The sequence below is a fragment of the Dipteris shenzhenensis genome, chromosome 2, assembly GCF_047967505.1.
Source record: "Dipteris shenzhenensis isolate YYH24624 ecotype China chromosome 2, Dip_SZ_1.0, whole genome shotgun sequence".
In the NCBI taxonomy this organism is placed as follows: Eukaryota; Viridiplantae; Streptophyta; class Polypodiopsida; order Gleicheniales; family Dipteridaceae; genus Dipteris; species Dipteris shenzhenensis.
In genome coordinates this window covers 61119766-61143636 of record NC_141597.1, presented here as the reverse complement: position 1 = coordinate 61143636, position 23871 = coordinate 61119766, and the positions used below count along the sequence as shown (strand labels likewise).

General features: G+C 43.9%; 1 protein-coding gene across 2 annotated transcripts; it reads right to left on the bottom strand.

The window, feature by feature from the left end:
* Positions 1–3606: 3606 nt before the first annotated feature.
* On the bottom strand, positions 3607–20646 carry LOC147905093 (RPM1-interacting protein 4-like). Of its 2 annotated transcripts, none has more exons than XM_087390134.1 (4): positions 20118–20646; positions 18865–19431; positions 4332–4553; positions 3607–4209 (listed from the first exon to the last, which is right to left on the bottom strand). In XM_087390134.1, the coding sequence occupies exons 1-4, from the start codon at positions 20121–20123 to the stop codon at positions 4171–4173; spliced, it is 834 nt and encodes a 277-aa protein (XP_087246260.1). In that variant the 5' UTR covers positions 20124–20646; the 3' UTR covers positions 3607–4170. The 2 variants fall into 2 exon arrangements, with proteins under 2 accessions (XP_087246260.1, XP_087246267.1); XM_087390141.1 differs by lacking the exon at positions 20118–20646 and adding an exon at positions 19843–20045.
* Between the last annotated feature and the right edge of the window lie 3225 nt (positions 20647–23871).

Below are 23871 nucleotides of genomic sequence, written 5' to 3'. Positions count from 1 at the left end.
TTGCAATGATGACAATAGGGGGATGGGGTAAATTTAATGCACTATGTGTACATATTGGATGAATTCACAAACACATAACCATCCTACAAGCTCTTGTATGTGTGTGGTGAATATGTGCTTGATAGATTGAAGTGACTATGACATTGAGAAATCCAAACCTCACATGGAAGAAGAAACCACTTCAACGAGTTAAGAAAAGCACATGTAATTAGATAGACAACCAATAGTCCTACAAAGATAGGCAAAGACATAGCTTTTAGTACACCAATTGTAAGGATTCCTTACACTATTCAAGTGTATACCAACAATTCAAATAGACACTAGAATGGGATAAAATTGCCTTCCAACTCCACAATAAGTCCTCCCTCTACTGCCCCTATCTCTCTCTATATCTCTCAGTGTCCCTCTCTTAGTGCTCTTATATAATATAATATATACTATATTATAAACTGTATAATATTATATTATATTATATTGTATTCTCTCCCTCTCTCTCTCTCTCTCTCTCTCTCTCTCTCTCTCTCTCTCTCTCTCTCTCTCTCTCTCTCTCTCTCTCTCTCTCTCTCTCTCTCCCCCCTTGGCGTCTAGTCTTGTAAAAACTAGTGACATGGTGATATAACCCATTGGCCATGTCTGCACGCATCCCATGCCATGTATTGTGTCATGTATGTGCCTCTTAGGCCCCATCAACCATGTGTTGCTGCCTCTCGCACCGCGTGTTGCCCTAATTTGCGCTTTGCCTCTGCCCAGGATGTGCCCTCTTGCAACAATAGCAAATCCACACCTATCTGGGTCCCCTCCAAGCCCCAGATTTGTTCCTAGCCATTTCATATAGTTAACTGTGGATAGTTGTACACCTACTGATGTCATCAAAGGAAGCAATTCAAAGAGTTTCATAGAGGAAATTCAATAAAGATTAGCATGGTTGCAGGAAAGAATTTGAGGCTTGAAGTGATGTGATGTAGATTATTGATAACCACTAGCCACATGGGTGGTACCATGTAAATGGTGAATAGTTAATAATCTACATCAAATCACTTCAAGCCCCAAATTATTGATTATAGCCTTGGTAGATTCTACCATCTATAGTCGTTACAATTTCTCCCATGTGAAACTTGTTTAAATTGCCTCCGTAGCATAATTAGGTGTGGTGCCTCCTTAGAGGTAGTTCTCTCTTGACCACCTTTATCCTCAATGTATTACTACTGCTAAGTTGTCATCATGCTCAAAAGCCACAAACTTTCAACCTTTAATATCAAGACTCCCTTATCTCAAATGCATTCAAGAAGTTACCTTGTCAATTGAATCTCCTTATGTCAATAGCAGAGGTTCTCACACCATGTAGTTGCTAATGCACTCATTGAGATTTGTTGTGTGACTCCTTAGAGATTGAGACTTATGGTCTCTCCTTATCACAAACTCCTTAGCATGGAATCCTTATTGAGTATTCAACTGCTTACACCTATGATAAATTCCCTATTTTAGGAAAGTTCAAATATGTCTCACAACACCCCATCCCAATGTTACATACATCTTCTACCTCAAGAGTGAGTAGAGTGTTTGCATTGTAGTGTAGCCTTAGTCACCTTAACGCATGCAACTTCATCAAGAGTTTGAAAAGGTCAAAGTAGCTCCATGCACACTATAGGTGGGTGAAGTGTTCCAATGATTTCGAGATTGTGTGCATATATTTCTCAATAGGCATACAAAGAAATGAAATGCTTGGGATGATGGACGAGTAAGATTTGACCTAATCTCTGGTCCTTCATCGTAATATATTTCCTTAAACTATAGATGACTTTGGATGTCCCTTAGTCAAAGGTAAGTCCCCTAGTCAATATGATGAATCCAACAGCATGAACATAGACCTTTAAGTTCAACGTGGTATTAGCCAACAATATCAAAAGCATCTAGGTTGACTTGCATACATAATGTGTGCTTTGCTAAGCCTATCTTCAATTCTACATTTTCTACATTCCAATGTGAATAACATAGGTAGTGTTCAGCTAGAAAGGGGGCACTTTAAATTAAGAGCCAGATAAAATTATGGGTTCACTTCACCAATATCGAACCGTTAGGATTGTTTCTTCTTGTCATAAAATAATGACCATTTTGTGTAAAATGTGCATGTAGTCATCTATCTTTGAAACGTAAAAAAGTACAACTCTTGCACACATAAGAAAACTTGTGGCTAAGATTACGTTGCTTAGAATGGCATTAGTTAGTGTCAAACTCATAAAAAAGTGAGTTGTATATTGCATGAAAATTGTATAGTCAAGGATGCAAGGATATTTAAAACATGGGAATGATTTCTTAAGTTCATTGAGCATTGAAGAGCATCTACATTACTAATCATTGCAAGTACCATGCCCGTATTCAACACCTTTGGAAGACTTTGATATGCTTATTGTTGTTTTGAAGTATTTCGATTCGAATACTCATGGGATTCTCTTACATGAACATACTCACATCCTCCTCCAAAAGGCATGAGACCTCAAGGGAAATCTGAGTGAAATTCAATGGGTTAAGTGCACTTCATTAATGGGTTGATTAGCAAATAGTTTCTATCCACCTTATCATCCCCATCATGCCTAGTTAACATTTCAACCAGATTAATGATAGCACGTAGTGCTTTTCATAGTCCTTTCAATAATAACAGGTTGCCAACCCATTGCAAAGACACTAGGAGAAGCCCATTTGCTCTCTCTCTCTCTCTCTCTCTCTCTCTCTCTCTCACATACATAGCCCATGTTTTCAAGACCATCTATTTTATATTCCAAAAACCCTTCATGGCCCATGCTTTCTATCGATCTTTTACCTAAGTTTTCCCACATTTAGACCTCGCTACAAATAAACCTTTCCTACTACATGTTGACATATCATTCACTTTACATGTTTTAAATTGCTTGCCATACATGACCTTAAATCTATTGACCTGATAATCCTTTCAAAATCTTACAACTACCATCATATGGTTTTAAATGCAACCAACCACTATGCAGGGAAAAATTTGGGGAGGAAGAAGAGGTTGGGGGCATTGTCACATGCATATCTAGAGAAATTTATGCTTGCCCTTTCAGCTGACATGGTAAATATTGCTTGGAAGTACAAATCCCATCAAACTATTAATTATTGATAAATAAGCATGCATTCTGATCATCTATGTTTTGGATCATAGGTATCACTGGGGAGTAAATGAGTGGTATGATCATATACATGCCGATCAATGTGATGTAGTCTCTACTGGTTTCGGAGAATTGAGTCTTGTCATCGCCACATGCAAGCAGTGGAGTGTCAGACATTCATTTTAAGTTGATCATGCCGATCATTGTTATTATTGGTTACAGAGAATTGGGTCTTGTCAGTCACATGCAAACAGTGGAGTCAGACATTAATTTCAAAACACCTTAACCATGGCAGTAGATGAAATCAAATAAGCAACAATAGGAATATTCAACAGAAAAGGAAGATGCTAAATGAATGTAGGAACTGCATATAGCTAGCAATGGTGAGAAGCCATCAGGCCAGATGAACATATAGTAGGATAGCATGTAGCTGCAAGGCAGTTCAAATTGAGGTAAATCCACGAGTGCATCATACCTGCAAATGAAATTTATTTATTTGAACCATCACTTAAAAATATTACAAGCTTGACAAAAAATAAGGGCAAGCTGATTAGCCACTGTTTAGAGTCTGGACTCTAGACTCAAAGAGTGCAAGAGTACAAAATAACAGCAAGTCTCACTAAAAAAATCAGACCGCCAAAAACTTGATCTCGAAATTGAAACACGTCTTAGCTGACACCACAGGTGCACAACCAGATTCATCCTTGCCTGGAGTACCATTTGTCTACTGGTTCCAGCAAGTGAGTCTTTCAATCATTACAGACTTATATAATCAACTTCAGGGACACCTTCCCATTTTTGCATTATTCATCAGCCTCACACAGCTTGTAAATGTGATCATTAGATAGCCTTTAGACTCCAGAAACAAGAGACTTGAGTCCGCATCGACCAATAAACTTCAGGACAAAACTATTATAGGATGACTAATTTCCAACGTGACTTTCAACCTTTTCCCTCCAAAATATTGAAACCGCCTCATCCCAGATTGGCGTGTCATCTAGACAGAAGTGCCAAATTTTCCACGATGCTGCAATGCCATCGGTCTTCACTGCTCTGCTGATGGTGAAAAGCAACATGCCCAAGTCTGACGAACCCAATTAAACATAACAAGAATCAATACATTCCTACCAAGAGGGTGGAGAGTACACAAATGTAGTATGGTTAGAAAAATAGTCATCAGGCAATACTCTACAAATGTGTCCTTACCGAGGCCTTCTTTTGGGGCGCTTGCATGTGCTGGGGCCTTTTGTATGCATCACCATGGTCCATTCCAGCAGGCGATTCTGCTTGCAGTGCTGGTATGCGAACAGGTCCACCTGTTTTCTTTTCATTGCGGGCTTGATTGAATATGACTGTGAATCCTTCACCAGAAGAAGGGTCCTTCTCATCCCAAGCACCAAATTTAGGAAGTGCTGGACTCCTATCTGGCTGTTTTGCAGCGTATTTCATTGTAACATTGTCAAAACCTTGGATAAAATTTCTAAGAGGAGACCACTAATAGTTTGTCAATTAATAACTCAAGTACACGCAAAAACGATGAGAGAAAACCAAGGATGCTTCGCTTTCTCCCCCTAGACTACATAGATCTTCTAAGATTGATGCACACTCGAATATAGAAACAGTTCACGACATATATACTAGGCTCCCTTACAAACCGCAAGAATCATTACAGGGATTACAAGACCTTTGTGCCTAGCTGAAAGCTTTTTAGATAAAGTTTAAGAGACAATATATAATTATAGATGAAACAAATAATTAAATAACAATTTTATAATGAAATACCAAAAAAAGGTAATCATGATTCGAACATTCCCCAATGCTATATCAGACGTTTTTTTAAAAAGATACTTTCATTTACTCTCTTTTAGTCTTCAAATTAATGAAGTCCAAAAGTTGGCCAAGTTAGTGAGGGCTAGCATAATTAGTACTTGAGGGTGTTTGCAAGATAGAGGTTAAAAGGGGTTAAATAAGTACCCTCCCCTCATTTGCTCTGGATCTTTATCTTTTGATGTGAACCCTACAATCCTAATCTACGCTCAGATCCCCTGCTTCCTGTCCAAACATGCAAGAGTGCATCTCTCTCTCTCTCTCTCTCTCTCTCTCTCTCTCTCTATCCCTTCTGCTAATTCCTCCCTCTTCTCAAAATCTTCCCCATCCCTTCATTTAATTGGTATCATAGCACCTTCTTAGTCTTTTATGTTCAGATGACTTCATCTTCTACATTTCACGCGCTCTTGAAGATCTAGCCATATTGGCTAGCTATGCTACAAAGGAGAGGTTGCAACGGACAAGCTCAATCAGCATCTTGGGGTGGGAATAGCAAAGCACATCAAGCAGCACAAGCAGCGTCACAAATCTCAGCGCCATCATCTGCTGCAACACATGATTCATGCTCCAGAGCTCTCCACTCTTAGTCCTTACATCCTTCTGCTCCAAGCTGTCAATGCCGTAAAGTTCTGTACACCATACAACTTGTTGGCCCATGTACAGAAAACTACGGTATACCTTGCTGCACAGAATCACCAGAAACGTTTCTAGAAACAGATTTCAAGGTTTCTTTTAGAAACGTTTCGAAAATCTCAGAGGAGTTCCATCTAGAAATGCACATAATTAATAGATGTCTTGAATAAAATATATAATATAACAATACATATAATCTGAAATACTGAAGTCTAGTACACATGTGAGGACTCAAACTTGTATTCTAAAGACTTTATTGTCCACATGGGACCACCTCTAGTGTCTAGACATCAATGACCATACACAGACACGTTCTCTCTCTCTCTCTCTCTCTCTCTCTCTCTCTCTCTCTCTCAAATGATGTATCTCTCTCAACTTTCAAGGGGATGGGATGGTGGAGAGGGACGAGGGAATGAAATGGAGAGGCGACTTGCAAGGGAATGGGATGGAGAGGAAAACTCTTAGCTGGAGCAGCCATCCCAGGCTGCAGTGACCAGCCTGCAAGAGGAGAGCAGACCATAGTGGAGAGGTAGAGCAGCTGCGCAGGTAGACAAGGATGCACAATAGGAGCATCAAACAGGCGCAGGGATGTGGCAGGAGCAGAAATTTAGAAAAAGGCAGCTGTAGGCTTTTTACACAGAAACCCTAATGTAGGGTTGGGCCAAAAAACAGGCCGTTTGAGCCGCTTCGCAGAGACGTTTTGGTCAGAAACGTTTCGAAATGTTTCGACAGCTCAAAACGCATCTTGTGGTGACTCTGACCTTGCACAAGTGAGAAAGGCAGCTGTAGGCTTTTTACACAGAAACCCTAATGTAGGGTTGGGCCAAAAAACAGGCCGTTTCAGCCGCTTCGTACAGACGTTTCGGGCAGAAATGTTTCGACAGCTCAAAACGCATTTTGTGGCGGCGGAAAAAGGGGGGGGAGGGAGAGAGAGAGAGAGAGAGAGAGAGATATGCACACAATACTGTGACCTTGCACAAGTGAACGGGCACCGTATCGTCAGCCCCATCACCAAGTGACTGTATTCCGTCACCAAGCAACCATATGTAGATAGGGCCTTTCCTCCATTGACATCGATGCAACCTTGTAGAGGGCATTCAGCTGAAGGTGATTTCACAAGTCCTGTTCTTAAGATAACAAGCATTCGTTAGCTTTAGCACAAACTTTTGTCAAGTTCTTGAGCAATCTGCAGGTCTAGAAGGTTTGGGAAGACCAGCGCCAGGCCGCTTTTGATACTCCATTCGTTTATCGGGATTCCTCAACTTTGTAAGTATAGGGCACACTTCGCCAGAGGATATACCTAGATGAATCCAGAAACATTCCCAAACTCATCCTCTAAAAACACAACATAGTGCAGTTTCAATCTCTAGAGAGTCACTCATAAGATTGAAAACCATAAACTCCATCACGCATAGCAGGGACTAGCTACTATGACATCCCCACTGACGTCATCAGCGCCGGGCAACAATGGGTGTACACCATAGTATTAAAGTATGCTCTCACACATACAAATCCACACACCCACACATACTTGAGCATCCATTTATATGAAGTCTTCGTACTGAGTTTCTGTCGGCACTCCAAAGGTGAAAGGCAACTCAGCCATGACGAAGGCTAGCACTAAAGGAGAAGGCTAATCGCCAGAGGATGGAGATCTTCCGGGTTACTAGGCATATGTCTTAGGTGCAGACAAATCGATCGCCTCGCCAAAGATTGCCCCCGTGGCCTCCCCCGTGCGCCTCCCCCGCCTCCTCCGCAAAGTAGGCAAAGTCAACAAGCCCAAGTTCAACTCCCTCTCAGGCAGGAGCAACAGGAGTCTCAAACCCCATGGGCTACCCCCTCAGCAAGGGACTAGACACAAGTTAAAAAGAAAAAGAAACAAAGTAAGCAAGCCTGCAAACGCAGCAGGCAGAGGGCCAATCGCAGAGAGAGGGACAAGGTTGACCGAGAGGCCTCGAAGGAGGATCAGCAAGAGCCACCTCCTCCGACAGCAAGGGCCACCGCCCACTCTGCCGATCCTCCAACTTCGGAGGTTCAACCTCTACACCCACCCTTGCAACAGCAGCGAGCCCCAGGAGCTCCAGACACAGTGATGGTGGAAGCTGCAATCGCTAGTTCGATGAGAACTACGGAGGAGCCGATCCAGAGCCTTGGCGAGCTAGATCAGCAGGGGGACCTGATGTCGTCCTTATCCCTCCTCCTCCTCCCCCCCCAGACCCCTCCCCCTCCTCATCTTCACTTCGCCCTCCCCCTCCAGGGTTCTCCCCGCCCCCTCAGTCCTGTCACGATCTGTGACGTATTCCTTTCTCTATTTCTAGACTTATGGATGGTTTGATGAATGGACACTTGTGGAAGGGTATGCCCTTTCGACGGGACACTTCCTATGAGGCACAACCCTTGCCCTTTCGATGGGACACTTCCTATGAGGCACAACCCTTCACAAGAGACACTCTATTGAAGAATTTCTATTGTAATGTACCCTCTCATCAAGGGTCACACCCTTCACAAAGGGTACACACCTCTTCATGCACATACCCTTTGGAGTACACACCTTTTCATGTGTGACTCTTCACTCTCTATATAAGAGAGGCCCAATTGTATGGATGACACACAACGGATACCCTACAGACATTCAAGCAATACAATTATTCCTTGTTCTCTGCTATTTCAGTCTCCTTTATGTTCCTTAGCACATTTCTAAATATAGTAAATCTAGGATTTCTTACAGTGGTATCAGAGCAAAATTCGCTCCTGCCTATAGGAAATGCCCCCTACCTTCTAGCGCCGATCTGATACATCTTTTCCACTAGAAGGATGTCCGTGCACATTATGCATGGAAGAGATGGAGAGGATGAGCGTTAAAAAATTTTCGCGCCAACCCTGCCTAAAGTTATCTATGGCCTCTCCATCTCCCACACATCACGAGTTGATGTGAATGGACACGACAAAAATCGTGTCTTTTCAAGTGCTTGGGCTGTCCCAAAACCAAGGGATGCACCTTTTCCACCATCGGACACACCTTTTGATGAAGAGTCTCAACTCCTCACCCAAGGGACACACCCCATCGTGGACAAAAGGACACACCTATTCATGTAGGGACACCCCTTTTAAAAACAGGGACACACCCCTTCATGAAAAGGTGCACCTATTCCAAGGGTCACACCCCTTCGAATAGGCACACCTTTTAGGCACCAAGCACTTATAAAAAGGGTACCTAGAGGGGTTAAAATGGAAAACCCAGCCCCCAACCTTAGGGTTACCCTAGCTACCCTAGGGTTAAATAAACCCACCCTTTAATTTTTGGGCAACCACCACATGTAGGCAGCCCAAACAAAAAAAAAAAGGGACGTACCTTTTCAACACCTACAGGTTTTTTGTCAAATCAGGTTGGTTTCGCAGCCAGCCCCTGCTTGCGCCATCTCGCTGCCAGCCCCTGCTCGTTGCCAGCCTTGCTTGGGACATTTCGCTGCCAGCCCTGCTTGCGCCATCTCGCTGCCAGCCCCTGCTCGCTGCCAGCCCCTGTTTGCACCATTTCACTGCCAGCCCTGCCTCGCCATTTCGCTGCCAGCCCCTCGCCATTTCGCTGCCAGCCCCTCGCCATTTCGCAGCCCCTAGTCTCGCTGGTTTTTCGGCCCTGTTCCCTGCCAGTCTGCAGCGTGAGCACAGCGCCAGCCAGCCATTCTGCTGCAAATCAGCCTGCAACCAGATTTTCGCCATTGACAGCCCGCTTCCCCTTTTCTGTTTCCCAGTCTTCCATGACATCAGCAGCCTGGTGCACCAGCCCCTATTGCAATCCAGAATTGGGTACCTGCAGCCTGTTGCGCCATTGATAACCTGCTCTCCTTGGTTCGCCACCTTTTTCCTGCCAGATCAGCAGCAGTTTCAGCCTCCTATCGCGATGAAGACAGCCTATTAAATGCCAGGCCCAGATCTGCTCCTCGCCACCCATTGCAACATGGACCTCCGGACAGAAATCTGCAGGCCTCTTCTACGCAACAATTTGGCAGATTAAATCATTGCCAGGTGGAGTCTTTCCATTCTACTTCTAAGGATTCTCTTGTCATTATCAAATTACAGCAAACGAAAGACGCTTCCTTAAAGCATGGAAACCCCTGGTAATTCACCCAGCATTTCAAGGACACCTCACGCATCATCTACCACACAATATCGTGTTCAGATTGCACAACCAGCCCATTTCGGAGCTTTTGCATCGTGGGTCTTCTGTGTCACGTGCCCTCCTAGTGATTTGGACCACATCCTATATCTTCTGCGTGAGGCATCTCAGTTACATTACTTCCTCGGCATAGTCCAGGTTGTGTTCCACGAGACACGAAGATACCCAGAACCCGATATTCCTCAAGAGTTTGCTGTCCATCTTTGGAGAGAATTTTACCCCTCACCTTCAGCATCTACAGGGTACTCTACACCTCCTTCAGCTCCCAGATATCCTCCTATACAAGTTGTACCTTCACCAAGACAGTATTTACACTCTGAAGGCACTCCTTCTCCTGGATATCCTCCACTTCCAACAGCAGCTCCTTATCCCTTCGTGTGGACTCTGCAACCTACTCCTGTCCTCTCACGAGCAGTAACACCACTTTCGGCATCACCAGTGTTACCTCAGACAGCACCTCCTTTACCAAACTTCCACGGGTGGTTCCATCCTGCCTCACCTGCCCCCTCCAACATGAGCAACCTCAGGGAGCAGCCCAAATCTTCTTCCAGGAATGGTACAAACTAGAGCGCAAGTTCGCGCTTTTCTCACAAGGATCTCCGATATGTTGCAACGCTCGCGTGAAGCCTCTCCAAAGATCAAAGACTCAAGTCCAAAAAAGACCCTTGAAGTCAAGTACAAGGCGAAACACTACTGCAACTTCAAATTTCCCAGCTTTAGGATAGCATCTCCGACTTGGTCCAGAAAGTTCAACAACTTCAAGATTCTCGCAATACCACACATACAAAGGATGACGTGACGCAACCAGACGACTATGCGGATTCATTCCCACCAAGGGTAGAAAACACTGAACTACGTGCCCTCTACCGTTTACTTCAAGCTTCAAAAACTAAAAGACTTGACATCAAACTTCCGGAAGCCTACACTGGTCAACGCAATCGTCGAACAGTTGACCAATGGCTCGCAAAAATGCACATGTATTTTGATACTGTTGACCTCACTGAAGGCAAAAAGATCGCCTTGGCAGCCTCCCTCCTCAAGGATATAGCTTTTCTATGGTGGCAAAGACGCTTAAAGAACGGCAAAAGTGTGTTAACATGGGAACGTTTTGAACACGTGCTCCGTAAGCAGTTCATACCTGCCAATGCGGACTTCCAAGCACGTTCAAAACTCCGACAGTTGGAGCAAACGGACTCCCCGTCTTCCTACATCTCTCAATTCACCACATTGGTGCTGGAGATTGATGGTTTAACTAAGGATGATCGCCTTCATGCTTTCATCTCAAGCCTAAATCCCTCATTACGCATTGATGTCCTTAAAGCAAACATCACCACCACAGCTGGTGCTATTGCTTACGCAGAGCGCATTACAAATTTCCAAAACACAGGGAAGCAAAGTGCTAATCGCACACAGAACTCTACTATGGCCAAAGGTGCTCGCCCTCAAGATAACACCAGACTTCGAAAAAACTCCGGTAATCAAGATCAGCGACACTCTCAAAATCCCCAGAAGACTCAGAAATCATATGCTGGATTCCAACAGAAGCACTCCTCCAAGGATCGCGCCTCTTCTTCTTCACAAAGTCATTACCGACATCCCCAACATAAAGGTGCGGCCACTGACAAGAAGAACAACTCCAGCACACAAGGACTTTGTACCATCTGTACAGGCGACCATAGATGGTTCGATTGTCCCAAGCGACCAAAGCAAAATTCCAATATAGAACCTAGCACTTCCCAAAGAGAAGATGCTACCCCAACACAAGACAAGAAAGGCAAAGCTGTTCGAATGGCAAATACCATCCACCTGAGCCTTGCCAGCAACCCCGAACCTTCCCTGGCCACTCAAGTACTTTGTATTCAAGGATCGATTCGTGGAACAACGGTCACTATCCTCATCGACACTGGCTGCTCTCATAACTTCCTAGCTAGTTCTATGGTCGACAAACTTCGATTGACCACCAGTCCTAGTCTCATAGACTATCAAATTGAACTCGCAAATGGAACTACTTTCTTGTGCAACACCAGGATCAAAAACTTGTCTTTTCGCATCCAACATTATATGGACAAGTTGAACTTCGACATCATGCCTCTTTCTTGGTACGATGTCATACTTGGACAACAGTGGCTCTACGACTATGATCCATCAATCAGTTTTCGCAGCCATACTATCCAGTTTATCCACCAGGGAAAACTTATTGAGCTAACTGGTTCTAGGGACTCTCCTTCAATCCCAGTTGCCTCTGCCCTACAAGTAAAGAAGTCCAACAAAGGATCCTCTTGAATACCTCAACCAACCTTTTTTCCAGCCTTACCTAGATATTTTTCCACAGGAATTGCCAAAGCAGTTACCACCTCGACAACCAATGGGTCACCCAATCGAACTTATTCCCGGCAGTAATCCACCATCGAAACCTCCTTATCGGGTTTCTTACACTTAAAATGAAGAAATCCAAAGACAAGTCACCGAGCTACTCAACAAAGGTCACATTCGGCCCTATCACTGCCCTTTCGGATCTCCTGTACTACTTGTGGAAAAAAAGAATAAGTCAATGCGCCTCTGCATCGACAACTGAGCCCTCAACAAGCTCACTATCAAAAACAAGTATCCATTGCCTCGCATCGATGACCTTTTCAATCAACTTCTACATGCAACACAATTCTCAAAGATTGATCTTTGTTCAGGTTATCATCAAATTCGCATACGAGAAGGCGATGAGTACAAGACAGCTTTTTGAACAAAGTATGGACACTATGAATATTTGGTCATGCCCTTTGGGTTAAACAATGCCCCGGCCACATTTATGACACTAATGAACGACATCTTCAGGCCTTTCCTCGATAAGTTCGTCATCATTTACCTCGATGACATCCTCGTTTTCAGCAAATCCCTACATGAGCACAAACAACATCTTCACCAACTTTTTGAAGTTCTCCGCGCAAATTCTCTCTACATCAACATTGAGAAGAGTGAGTTCTTCAAGACCCAACTCGAATATTTGGGACATGTTATTTCAGCTCAAGGCATCTCTGTGGATCCCAAGAAGGTCGAGGTAATCCAAAACTGGCCTACTCCTAAGAATGTTCATGATGTCCGCTCTTTTCTCGGATTGGCAAACTTCTACCATACCAAGGTCTATCAGTTTTCCAAAATCGCAGCTCCTATGTCCGAACTCAAGCAAGCACTCACTACCACACCAGTTATGGCTTGCTGACCCAAACCTTCCATTTGAAGTCATGACCGACGCTTCCGACATCGCTACAGGAGCAGTCTTGATGCAAGAAGGCAGAGTTATTGCTTTTGACAGCCATAAACATTCCGATATCCAAACCCGATACCCGGTTTATGATAAGGAGTTTCTTACCATTGTACATGCTTATCGCTCTTGGAAACATTATCTCATGGAAGCCGACTCTGTGGTCAAGACAAACCATCACTCTTTAAAGTTATGAACGCTCGACAAGCACGCTGGGATGAGTTTCTGGCCAACTTTCACATGACCATTGAGTACATTCCAGGACTACGCAATGTAGTTGCAGATGCTCTCACCAGGTTACCTCTAGCATCAGCTATGGTAATCTCTGCATTATCTGTGGATGTTCCGAATTCATTCAAAGGGAAGTATTTCAATGATAAAGACTTCGGCACAGCAGTACAAGTTCTTTCAAAAGATCAACCTTCGACTTCCGAACATAAGATTTTCTCATCCTATTCTTATACGGACGACCTTCTGTATTATCAAGATTGCGTCTGTGTACCACATGACAAGGATGTTCGACGTCTTTTGTTAAAAGAGCATATGTAGTTCCTTATGCTGCCCATCCAGGCATCAACAAGACTTATAGGTTACTCAGTGCAACATACTACTGGCCTCAGATGAAAAGCGACGTCATCAAAATGGTTACATCTTGCTTATCTTGTCAACAAATGAAAGCAAGCCGATGACTTCCAACCGGACTTCTTCAGCATCTTCCAGTTCCAACTGAAAGGTGGGAAAGTATTTCCATGGATTTCATTACAACACTACCACGATCCTCCAGAGGTAACACTCAAATTATGGTAATTGTTGATCGATTGTCCAAAATGGCACACTTTGTTGCTTGCAAAAGCAGTGCACAGGCTCCGGACATAGCCAAACTCTTTATACAACACATCTTCCGACACCATGGATTGCCCAAGAATATTATATCCGACACAGATCCTAAGTTTACCAGTCACTTTTGGATTTCACTGTTCGAATCTTTGGGTACAACTCTACTGTTCAGTTCAGCCTACCACCCAGAATCAGATGGCCAGACTGAAAGAGTCAACCAAGTTCTGGAAGAAATGCTTCGACATTATATTCAGTCACGCCTAGCAGCTTAGGAAGAGTATCTACCACTCCTTGAGTTTGCTTATAATAACTCTTTCCATAGTGCCATCAGCATGACTCCATTCCAAGCAGCTTATGGACACACTCCGATTGTACCAATGAATTTTGTACTTCAACATCAAGTGGCCCTAGCTGATCAACTGGTTCAAGAAATACAAGACATTCTACTCCAAGTCAGGGATCATATGCGAAAAGGGCAAGAGCGATATCAACGGTCTGCCAATAAATATAGACGTCACCTGGAATTTAACACTGGCAACATGGTGCTATTATTTGTAGCCCCACATCGCTATAAGACGGTTAAGTCTGTGTTTCCTAAGTTGCAACCAAGATACTATGGACCTTTCCAGATCGTCAAGAAAAATTCACCTTTAAGTTACAAATTGGAATTACCACCATCATGGGGTAAAATCCATCCAACATTTCATGTTTCTTGGCTAAAGACGTACATTCCAGGCGATGAAGCAATTCCTCCTGCAGAAGATTATGTCCCAAAAATCGAAGACGATTATGTTCTCCTTATTCCTGAGCGTATTCTGGACCATCGACAGCGAGAGACTCGACATCGACTTATCACGGAATTCCTTGTTCTTTGGCGAGATCTGGACGACTCCGACACTACTTGGCAATCTGATGAAGACTTACAGCAGTACCCTAACATTTTACAGCAGTATTTTCAAGATTTACAGTGATATTTTCTACATCAGTTCATTATCTCCACCAGGGTCTTATTTTGAGTGGGAGGGGATGTCACGATCTGTGACGTATTCCTTTCTCTATTTCTAGACTTATGGATGGTTTGATGAATGGACACTTGTGGAAGGGTATGCCCTTTCGAAGGGACACTTCCTATGAGGCACAACCCTTGCCCTTTCGACGGGACACTTCCTATGAGGCACAACCCTTCACAAGAGACACTCTATTGAAGAGACATTTCTATTGTAATGTACCCTCTCATCAAGGGTCACACCCTTCACAAGGGGTACACACCTCTTCATGCACATACCCTTTGGAGTACACACCTTTTCATGTGTGACTCTTCACTCTCTATATAAGAGAGGAACAATTGTATGGATGACACACAACGGATACCCTACAGACATTCAAGCAATACAATTATTCCTTGTTCTCTACTATTTCAGTCTCCTTTCTGTTCCTTAGCACATTTCTAAATATAGTAAATCTAGGATTTCTTACAAGTCCCCCCTCCTATAGTCACCCTCACCCGCCCCCCTCCCTCTATCCCCCGCATCCCCACCACTCCCTCTCTTGCTGTCCCTCTCTCCACTTCAGCAACAAGTTCTTCCACTTTGACACCCCTATCAGTTGGCAAGGGAACGATGACGCCCCCTTCTACCTCCTAATCGCAACAGCAGGCCCGTTCAGGGAGGGATCCTAAGAGACGAGGCTCGTCTTCCCAATTAGCGGCCCCTAACCTCCAGCCTGGGCATCCCTTACCGCGGGACTTCTAGAGGTTAGGACCTTGGAACTATCTGGAGGTTCCGAACTCTTATCCTCTACCATTGGAGGTAACGCTCATGGTCCTTCATCCCCGAAAGGGAAGTTTGATCAGTGCAGTGGGATCTCCGACACACCCCGTTTGGAGATTTCCGTTTGCCTCCACAAGGGTGGAGAAATGGTCCTAGTCGGCATGGCATGGGTGAGAACACAAACCAGCTATAAAATTCCCTAAATGCTTCCTATCACTAGAATCCAAGCATTCTTATCTATGACTTTTGCAATCAGTTCCCCTTCACAAGAAGATGGCTGAGACTAATCTAAGCCTAATAGGGCTACCAGTTTAGAAGGTTATAAAGGCAAAGGAGATGACCATACAAGCAGTCAGCCTTTCCCTCATTAAACACATCGACCTCATTTTCAACCTCTCAGCTCCCTACGCCTACCTCGACTCCTTCATGACAGGGAATCCCCTGCCCTCGCCGCTGCAAAACTGGAGATTAGGTGCCAATATAAGAAAGGCAAACAGAGCACACTATATGGTACAAATGGGGGAAACCCAGGCTAATGGGAATATTGCTAGCTTGCCAAGTATTCCAGGATGGATCGCCAGGAGTTTTGACTCCTTGCCTTGTGTGCACCAATTGCCTCCACTGCATATAAATTTCAAAATAGTAGTGTATAATAGTGTCATTGCTTGAACCAATAACCATCCTTCCCCATTTTGTACATGGCATGTTGATACAGAAAGGTGTTGTGGCTGCTATAAGTTTTGCTTCTCAACCTGAACAAACTCTCTGCTCAAGGTCTTCTCCCTAATGCATGCCCCACCCTTGAGCCACTGCCGGAGTTATCTACAAATGGCTCTAATATAGCTCAAAACCTAAAGACTAGAGGTTGCAAAAGTACAAATTTTGAGTAGACAAGGGCAGAACTACTGACCTTGATTGACAGGGTTCTATTGACCCAACTGAGCATGGCAGAACATGGTACAATTTCAGAATAGTGAGGTTTCTAGGCCTAATGGGAGGCCAAATCTAGCCCCTTCACACAAGTTGACAGTATAGATCCAGAAAACTGCATGGCAACTTTTTCTCCATGACAGCTTGTTTTGCAGGTCTTCAGGACCTACATCACCATGAGCACGAATCCCTTCCCACATGTCTCATTGTTATCCTATGACACTAGTTGTGAGCTTATTCTCAACTCCCTACCAACAACTCCATACCAATTTCTGCATGTCTTATGACCATTAAATTTCAAAAGGCCATCACCATAGTCCAGGAACGTGCCCATACTTATCTTGTAATGGCAAACCAGAGAGTGCAGACTTTAAGTCCATGCCAATCACCCACAAAGTTAATAATTATCACCCATCTCCACGACACCCAGCAAAAACACAGTAGACTATTGTATGAACACATGCATACCTATTGCATAAACTGACACATACATGAACAAACTGTTTGGGTCTTGCAACTGGACAGGCAGTCCTTCCTCTTTTTACAAACACGCAAATACAACTTCCTTGTAATGAAGGGGGAAAATGGGTTAATTTAGGGGTCCCCGGTTAGATGGGATAATGGAGGGGACTATATAAGTCCAAGCCCTCCACTCTTGTAGTACTTTTGGATGTGACATCTAATCCTATCCTCTCTCCCTCCTTCCTCCTCCTTGATGTGATATCAATTGTGCCTTGTATGGAGAGCTTAAGTAAAAGAACTAGGAGCTACATGCAACCTGCTAGTATCGTGTGGGAAGCATGCAACCAGTGAATGGTACTTCTGTTACAGATTTGGTTGCAGCATATCTTCAATATCAACATATGCAAGCTCATGCCTCTCCTTCAACAAAGAAGGCGTACTTTTCAGAGGGCTTGACTGGATCTCGGTTTGTTGAGGACTATGGCAGAGACGACTTGCTCAATGATGCTCGGATGCAGTCAATATGGCATGCATACGCAAGACTATGGGTCAGCACATGCACTTTGGGTTGCACGTGGCTGATAGCCTTTGTTCTCCGTACATGTTTGTGTTGTCTTCTTACTCCACAGCAACATGGACAGCTAACCCTTTTCAGCCCAAAGCAAATGGAGGTCAAACGGGATCTAGCATTTTCTTGTTTCATCCATTGCCCCCTCCTTGGTCTACCAAAATAGGTTCAGACAATGTGTTTGATAATTTTGTTGTCAGGGGGTTGAGCTTTGGTGTATCCAGCGACATAGAAAGATCAAGGGACCATGCCTACATGACTCCTAGCAGGCCTGATTTGTCTCTCTCAGGTTATTTGGCTGTTCAGAGGCTAGATGCACCATGTTTCAGCAATTGTGCCATCTTTAGAAGACATCCGAAAGACGTACATGCTAGCATCCAAGTATTGGAGCCCTATGTTGTTTCATATGTGAGAACTCCAGATCTAGGGGATGTTGAGGGATTAGAGAAACTCATGGAGTTGTGAGTCCAAACACAGCAGCTATAAGGAAGACGATTTTCAGTTCTTCACATTTGGTAAGGACAGCATAACTAGAGATGCAATGCAAAGAAACCTCATTGATGCTAAGCCGTTGGGTATATGAAAAAGCAAGCAAATGTGGATGAAAGTGCACAGCAAAACACAATGCATTGTGCAGAACAAACCCCATGGGGACAGCTGGAACTCATGTGATTATGGATGATGATCTTACGAGAATGGATTACCACCCACATGACGCTGAAGGTGCCACAACACCCAAGGCAAAGGAATATATTGCATTTCCTTTTGACCCTGGTGGCATGCATGATAAAAAGTGTCCTTTTTACAGCAGGAGGCAAGTGCAATTTTGAGGACAAACTTTTTTTTGAGGGATGGCTGTAATGAGGGAAAAAGGGGTTTATTTAGGGGTGTTTTAGTGAGGGTTAGAGGGGATAATGGAGCGAAGTCCAAGCCCTCCAGTTTTGTAGTACTTTCGGCTGTAACATCCTATCTACTCTCCCTCCTTCCTCCTCCTTGCAGCCTACACTCTCTCTCTTCCCCAATCTCTCTCTCTCTCTCTCTCTCTCCCCCCCCAACCCCTTCTCCTTCCTTCTCTCCATTCCTCTTCTCAATCCCCCTTTCTCCAATCTGTTCCCTACCCCTTTTCTACATTCCTGAACAGCATTGATTAAAGACCAAAAGATAACCACATATGATAACGACTAATGCAGACTGTATGTCAAAGCATTTCAAATTCTGTAATATGTACTTCAGACAACTTCAAGCAGCAGCTACAAACATGGAATTTTAATATGTAAACTTACTGTTTCATCTCCTCGTGTTGATCCTGGCCGGAGACGAGATTTCCCTGGAGTAGCTGGCGCAAACATGGTCCCTCCTTCAGGAGGGACTTTCCTTTCCCACGCAGGAGAAGCTGATGCTGGCCTGTTGCCAAGTCGACCTTGATATGCTGCCTGATGGTTAGGAGACTGATCAGCTCCTTGGTTTTCCCCAAGTCCAGTCCCTGTTGCACCATTGTCTCTGACACCACCCACTGCTGAACCTCGTCTGGATCCATCTGCATTTGTTCTCGATTGCCCTCCATTGCCGCCTGGCCGACGATATCCCTGTGCATCTCCGGAGGGCCTTCGAGTAGGAAGGCCTGCATTCTGCCCATCTTCTTCTTTATTGCCCCTTCTTTCATCTCGAGATTGAGGAGGCAGCTCGTCACTTCTCAAACCAAATGCTGCGGGATTTTCAGAAGGGTCATTGGGATTGATCATCTTACCACCACCACCTTTACCAGCCCGTGCATTCTCAAAAACTACTGTGAAAGGAACATGATCATTGGCATCCCAGTTCCCAAACTTTGGAACATGAGTTGGACGTTGCTGCATCAATTCCAGAAGGAATACAATTATAAAACTATAACTACAATTATTTCATTATTCCACTTTGGGAAAAAATCAAGAAGTCGGCGCGATTTTTCCCAGCCTTGTGATATATAAAACTCAGATGCGCATGCTACAAGCATCATAAATTTGCTTTCACGGGAGGCCAGAAAGCACTATGTATATGCGTAATGAGTACACCCTGCCGATCCCAGTCAAGCAAAAGCGTAGGCACGCTGATGGCCAGCATCAACGCGTTGACGTTCAGATCGGAGATGCATGGCAACTAGAAGTCGATACTCGTAAAGATGTTTTCGAACGCATGTAAAAAGTCTGAAGTTTAAGCGTAAGCAGGGATTTAAGTGGCCCATGACAGCAGCGTTGGCTATGCTACAAGACATGGAGACTCACCATTTGGTCCAGATCCAAGTCATGATGCTCAAGGCAAGCGTCGCCTAAACGATCTTAGCAAGAGGAGAAAGGCGATTCCATCCATATTCAAATGTATGTCTTCCTCTTCTCAATTCCCGTTGCTAGTCTTCAAACAAAAAGTTTCTAAACTACAACTCAAGATCGTAATCCAGAGTGCGATCCCAGTGAAAGAGATATCGAGGCGGGAGTCTCCGTAAAATCAACATAAACGTTGTATTTAGGGCAGGGCGTTGAAACAAAGTATAGGTGCATACCGTCATCGGTGGAACAGCTTTTTTACTTTAAGAGAAGTGCGAGGAAATCCGCTCCTTGGTTAGGCTCGCAAAGAAAGAGAGTCCCTGGATCCGCAGACACGTTGGGCACAGAGCACTGCCTGCCACGACAGGCAGCGGGAAGTTGCGAGCTACAACGAGGGAAAAGAGCGGGGTAGCTTGCCAGATGGATTCTATGGAGCAATGAGGCGGATGCCAGAGAGGAGGAAAGCAAGGCAAAGATATGTGGAGACCGACGAGGTTTGACTCAGACGAACGAAGGGGATGGAATGAGCCGCCATGAAGATGGGTAAGGGGATGGCGAGGGAGAGCTGAGCTGTGCTGCGAGGGAGTAAATGCGTGTGGGGCTATGCTTCGTCTGCTAGCGGACACAACAAGAATCCCCCCCCCCCCTCTCTCTCTTCTCTCTCTCTCACAGGAATGAGTCTCGTACAGGGCCTTTCTCGCTACAGCAATGACTCTCCTCTTCTCGTGTCTCTTCCTCCCCAGTCCCTCCGTCCTCTCCTACTCCACTCGCGCATCTCATTTCTCCCGCTCTTTCCTCCCGCCTCTCTCTCTCTCTCTCTCTCTCTCTCTCCCTGCCAAACAATTCACGTCGCCATCCTTGCTTTCTACCCCCCCAGTCAACCTCTTTCGCATCGTCAAATTGAGTTCACTCGCATCCTCTCTCTCTCTCTCACATGTGGCGTGATGGCGTGGTGGCGTGCGCTACGAAGTAGAAAGCTTCAATCGTTCTCTCTCTCTCTCTCTCTCTCTGTCTCTGTCGTATTACATCAATCATGATTCATAGCTACATCGTAACGTTGAAGGCGGCAACGCCAAGCACTGAGCTCAGTCAAAGGCACGAGCTGACAAGCATGAGCAAGCACACGGCCGTTCCCATGAAGAGTAGCAGCCGCCGCCGCCTCCTCCTAAGCGGCCTTGTAGGCTGTCACACAAGTTCTGCAAAATTTCACTACGTGTCTCTCTCTCCAAAAAGATAAACAACAAGTTAGGACTCCATCAAAACAATAATTAATCAAAAATCAACATGTTATAAACTAAGCCAATTAATTCTACCGTATAAGTCAAATGCTATCTAACCAATATATATCTTTCATGCCACAATCCTGACCTTCGTCTCCAAGTAAGCCATGCCACTTAGGTCCACTCCATACGTAAACAAAAAATGCGAGAATGGTCTCCACATCAACTATGCACTGCACGCTAATCGAGGAGCTTCTAAGGGGAAACGTTTTGTTCACACGATACACTTGTAGGAAGAATCGGTAACCAACTACTATTGTACATCCTCTGTCTGCCTGGTTCTGCATACCCTGCACTTAGAGAAAACCTCCATCTAGAGGTGAAAATGGCTTGGAGAGCCAATCGGCAAAGTGTGGCACACCAGTGCTCGAATCGTGACCTTGCTCCTAGAAGCTATAGATTTGCGTACCTGAGCGCAACTGAGAAGCCATCTTAAATCAATGGAAGGTTGTAATGGCCCACAAAGCATCTCATGGAATATTTCATTGAATGCATTCCATGGTTGATTTCCTTAAAACGTAGGTCCAATCAAGCTATTCATCAAATTTGTGATGTAAATTTGCATCTGTATTCAATTAGATTAATATGTTCATGGTCCTTATGAACTTTTGGAAGCAAATACACTAGATTTCTAATGGCACACAAGAGTAGGGGGTGACGCATTACAATGAAATATCTACTACACAATCTGGTTTGGTAATATTCCAATAATGTTATGGTAGCCTTGAACAACAAGATGATATTTTAGCTAGCTTGTGTGTAGAAAGCAATTCCAATGCATATATCCATTGAATTCAATGCAAGTATAAAATAACTTTTAACCACAGAATATATCCATTAAGATAGCTCAAGTCTAAGACAAAGGCAATATAAATTTAACCATTCAACCATATCCTAGATTTTCCCTTGTTTCTTCCTATGTAATCTTCATCGAAATAAGTTTACTCTTAGTTTCTTCCTAATCACAAGGTAAATCCTTTCATTCATTACATTTATACCTTGATTTCATGATTCCTTTTATATCCCACTTCCAAACACTTTCACGCCACGAATGCTACTCTCTAGGCACAAGAATAGCATTGTTTTTTTGTCCTGCGATAAGAATTTACAAGCACTGCTCACTCGAAAGGGTTTCATAATGAAAACCAAAAGGTACTCTCCAATACAAAAACACCACTCAATCAATTGGAGATAAAATAGAATCCACAAGATGACAACAAGTAGTATGGGTACAATCTACCCCCCTAGATGAGTGGCTCACATTTCCTCATTTAGGGCATTGATAATATTTCAATAAAGCTTAAGGAGCCAAAATTATCCCTCTCTTCCAAAAATAGGGATTTACATTACATAGCCTCTTTGGGCAAATACAAAACTGGACCATGGCCGTATAAGATGCGCTGTGTGACACCTCAATCGGTATCCTCGCACTAACTCCAATCCTTACCATTAGTTATCTCCCTTTATGCTCCTAATTCAGCTTCAGAAAGGAGGGCTTTCTGGGAATCTCTATAGTGTGTAGATGTCAACTGCATTCTAATGGGAGATTTCAACATGGTAGAGAAAAAATCAAACATATGGATGGAAAAGGGCACATGCATCAGAGGATTTGAACTGCTTTCATGGGAAGAGTGCAAAGAACACTAGTAGCTGATTGATGTGAGCACAAGCATGGATTTTATTTAGTGCAACAGTCAGGTTGGAGATAAGAGAAGGGAGGCTAGATTAGACAAGTTTTATGTTTCCCAAAGTTTATTAAACAATCATCTATCTTTGAGAGTGGTAACATACTCCTCTTTAAGCTTGTCAGATCACAAACCTGTTTTGTTGAGGTGTGATTTTGGCTCTAGTGAGAGAAGTCCCTCCTGGTTTAAAGCTAACCCTAAACTCTTCCACTTGAAGAGTGTGCAAACTCTAATAAATAAGGCTTGGCATAGTGCTTTCTCTAAGCACACCTCAGCCTTAGATGCTTGGGAACTTGCTATCAAGGATACTTAAAACATTCTAAGAGCAGCTAGAAAGAAAAGGGCACATATTAGATCTCAAAGAATGGATTGCATCAAGATAATATCAGTATTTTAGAACAAAAAGCCAGAGCTAGTGATGAGGAGGCCCATGCAGATCTGAATAAGGCAAAAAAAGAGCTCAGAAAACAAGAACAGATCAGGTTAAATGACTCCAAAGTTTATTATAGAGATTGGTGGGTTGTCAAGATTGATAGACCCACTAAAGAAACTTTCAGAATAATCAAAAGAAAAAGGTGTCAAGAGGAGATTCCCCTCCTTAAAAGACCAAATGGCTCCCACTTAAATAACCCTGAGGAGAATATTAAATACATCCAACATCATGTTCATGAACTACTCTCCAGCACTTGTCCCCTTAATGATGACACTCAAAGAGCAAGACAGCTTTGTCAAATTATAAGGGAGAAGGCTGTTAAAACTTTTGACCTACCCTACTTAGAGAGACCCTTCCGTTCGGAGGAGTTGAAAGAAGCTGTGGCAGTCATGGCAGATGGTAAGACACTAGGGGAAGATGGGTTACCCATTGAGTTCTACAAAGTTTTTTGGGAACTAGTTGGCCCATATTTATTACTATTATAGCAAGAAAGTTCAGTGAAAGGTTTTCTTCCCCTTCACATTAATGGTGGCATTATCAAACTGATCCCTAATGAGAGCCCTAAAGATGAGATAAAAAAATTGGAGACCTC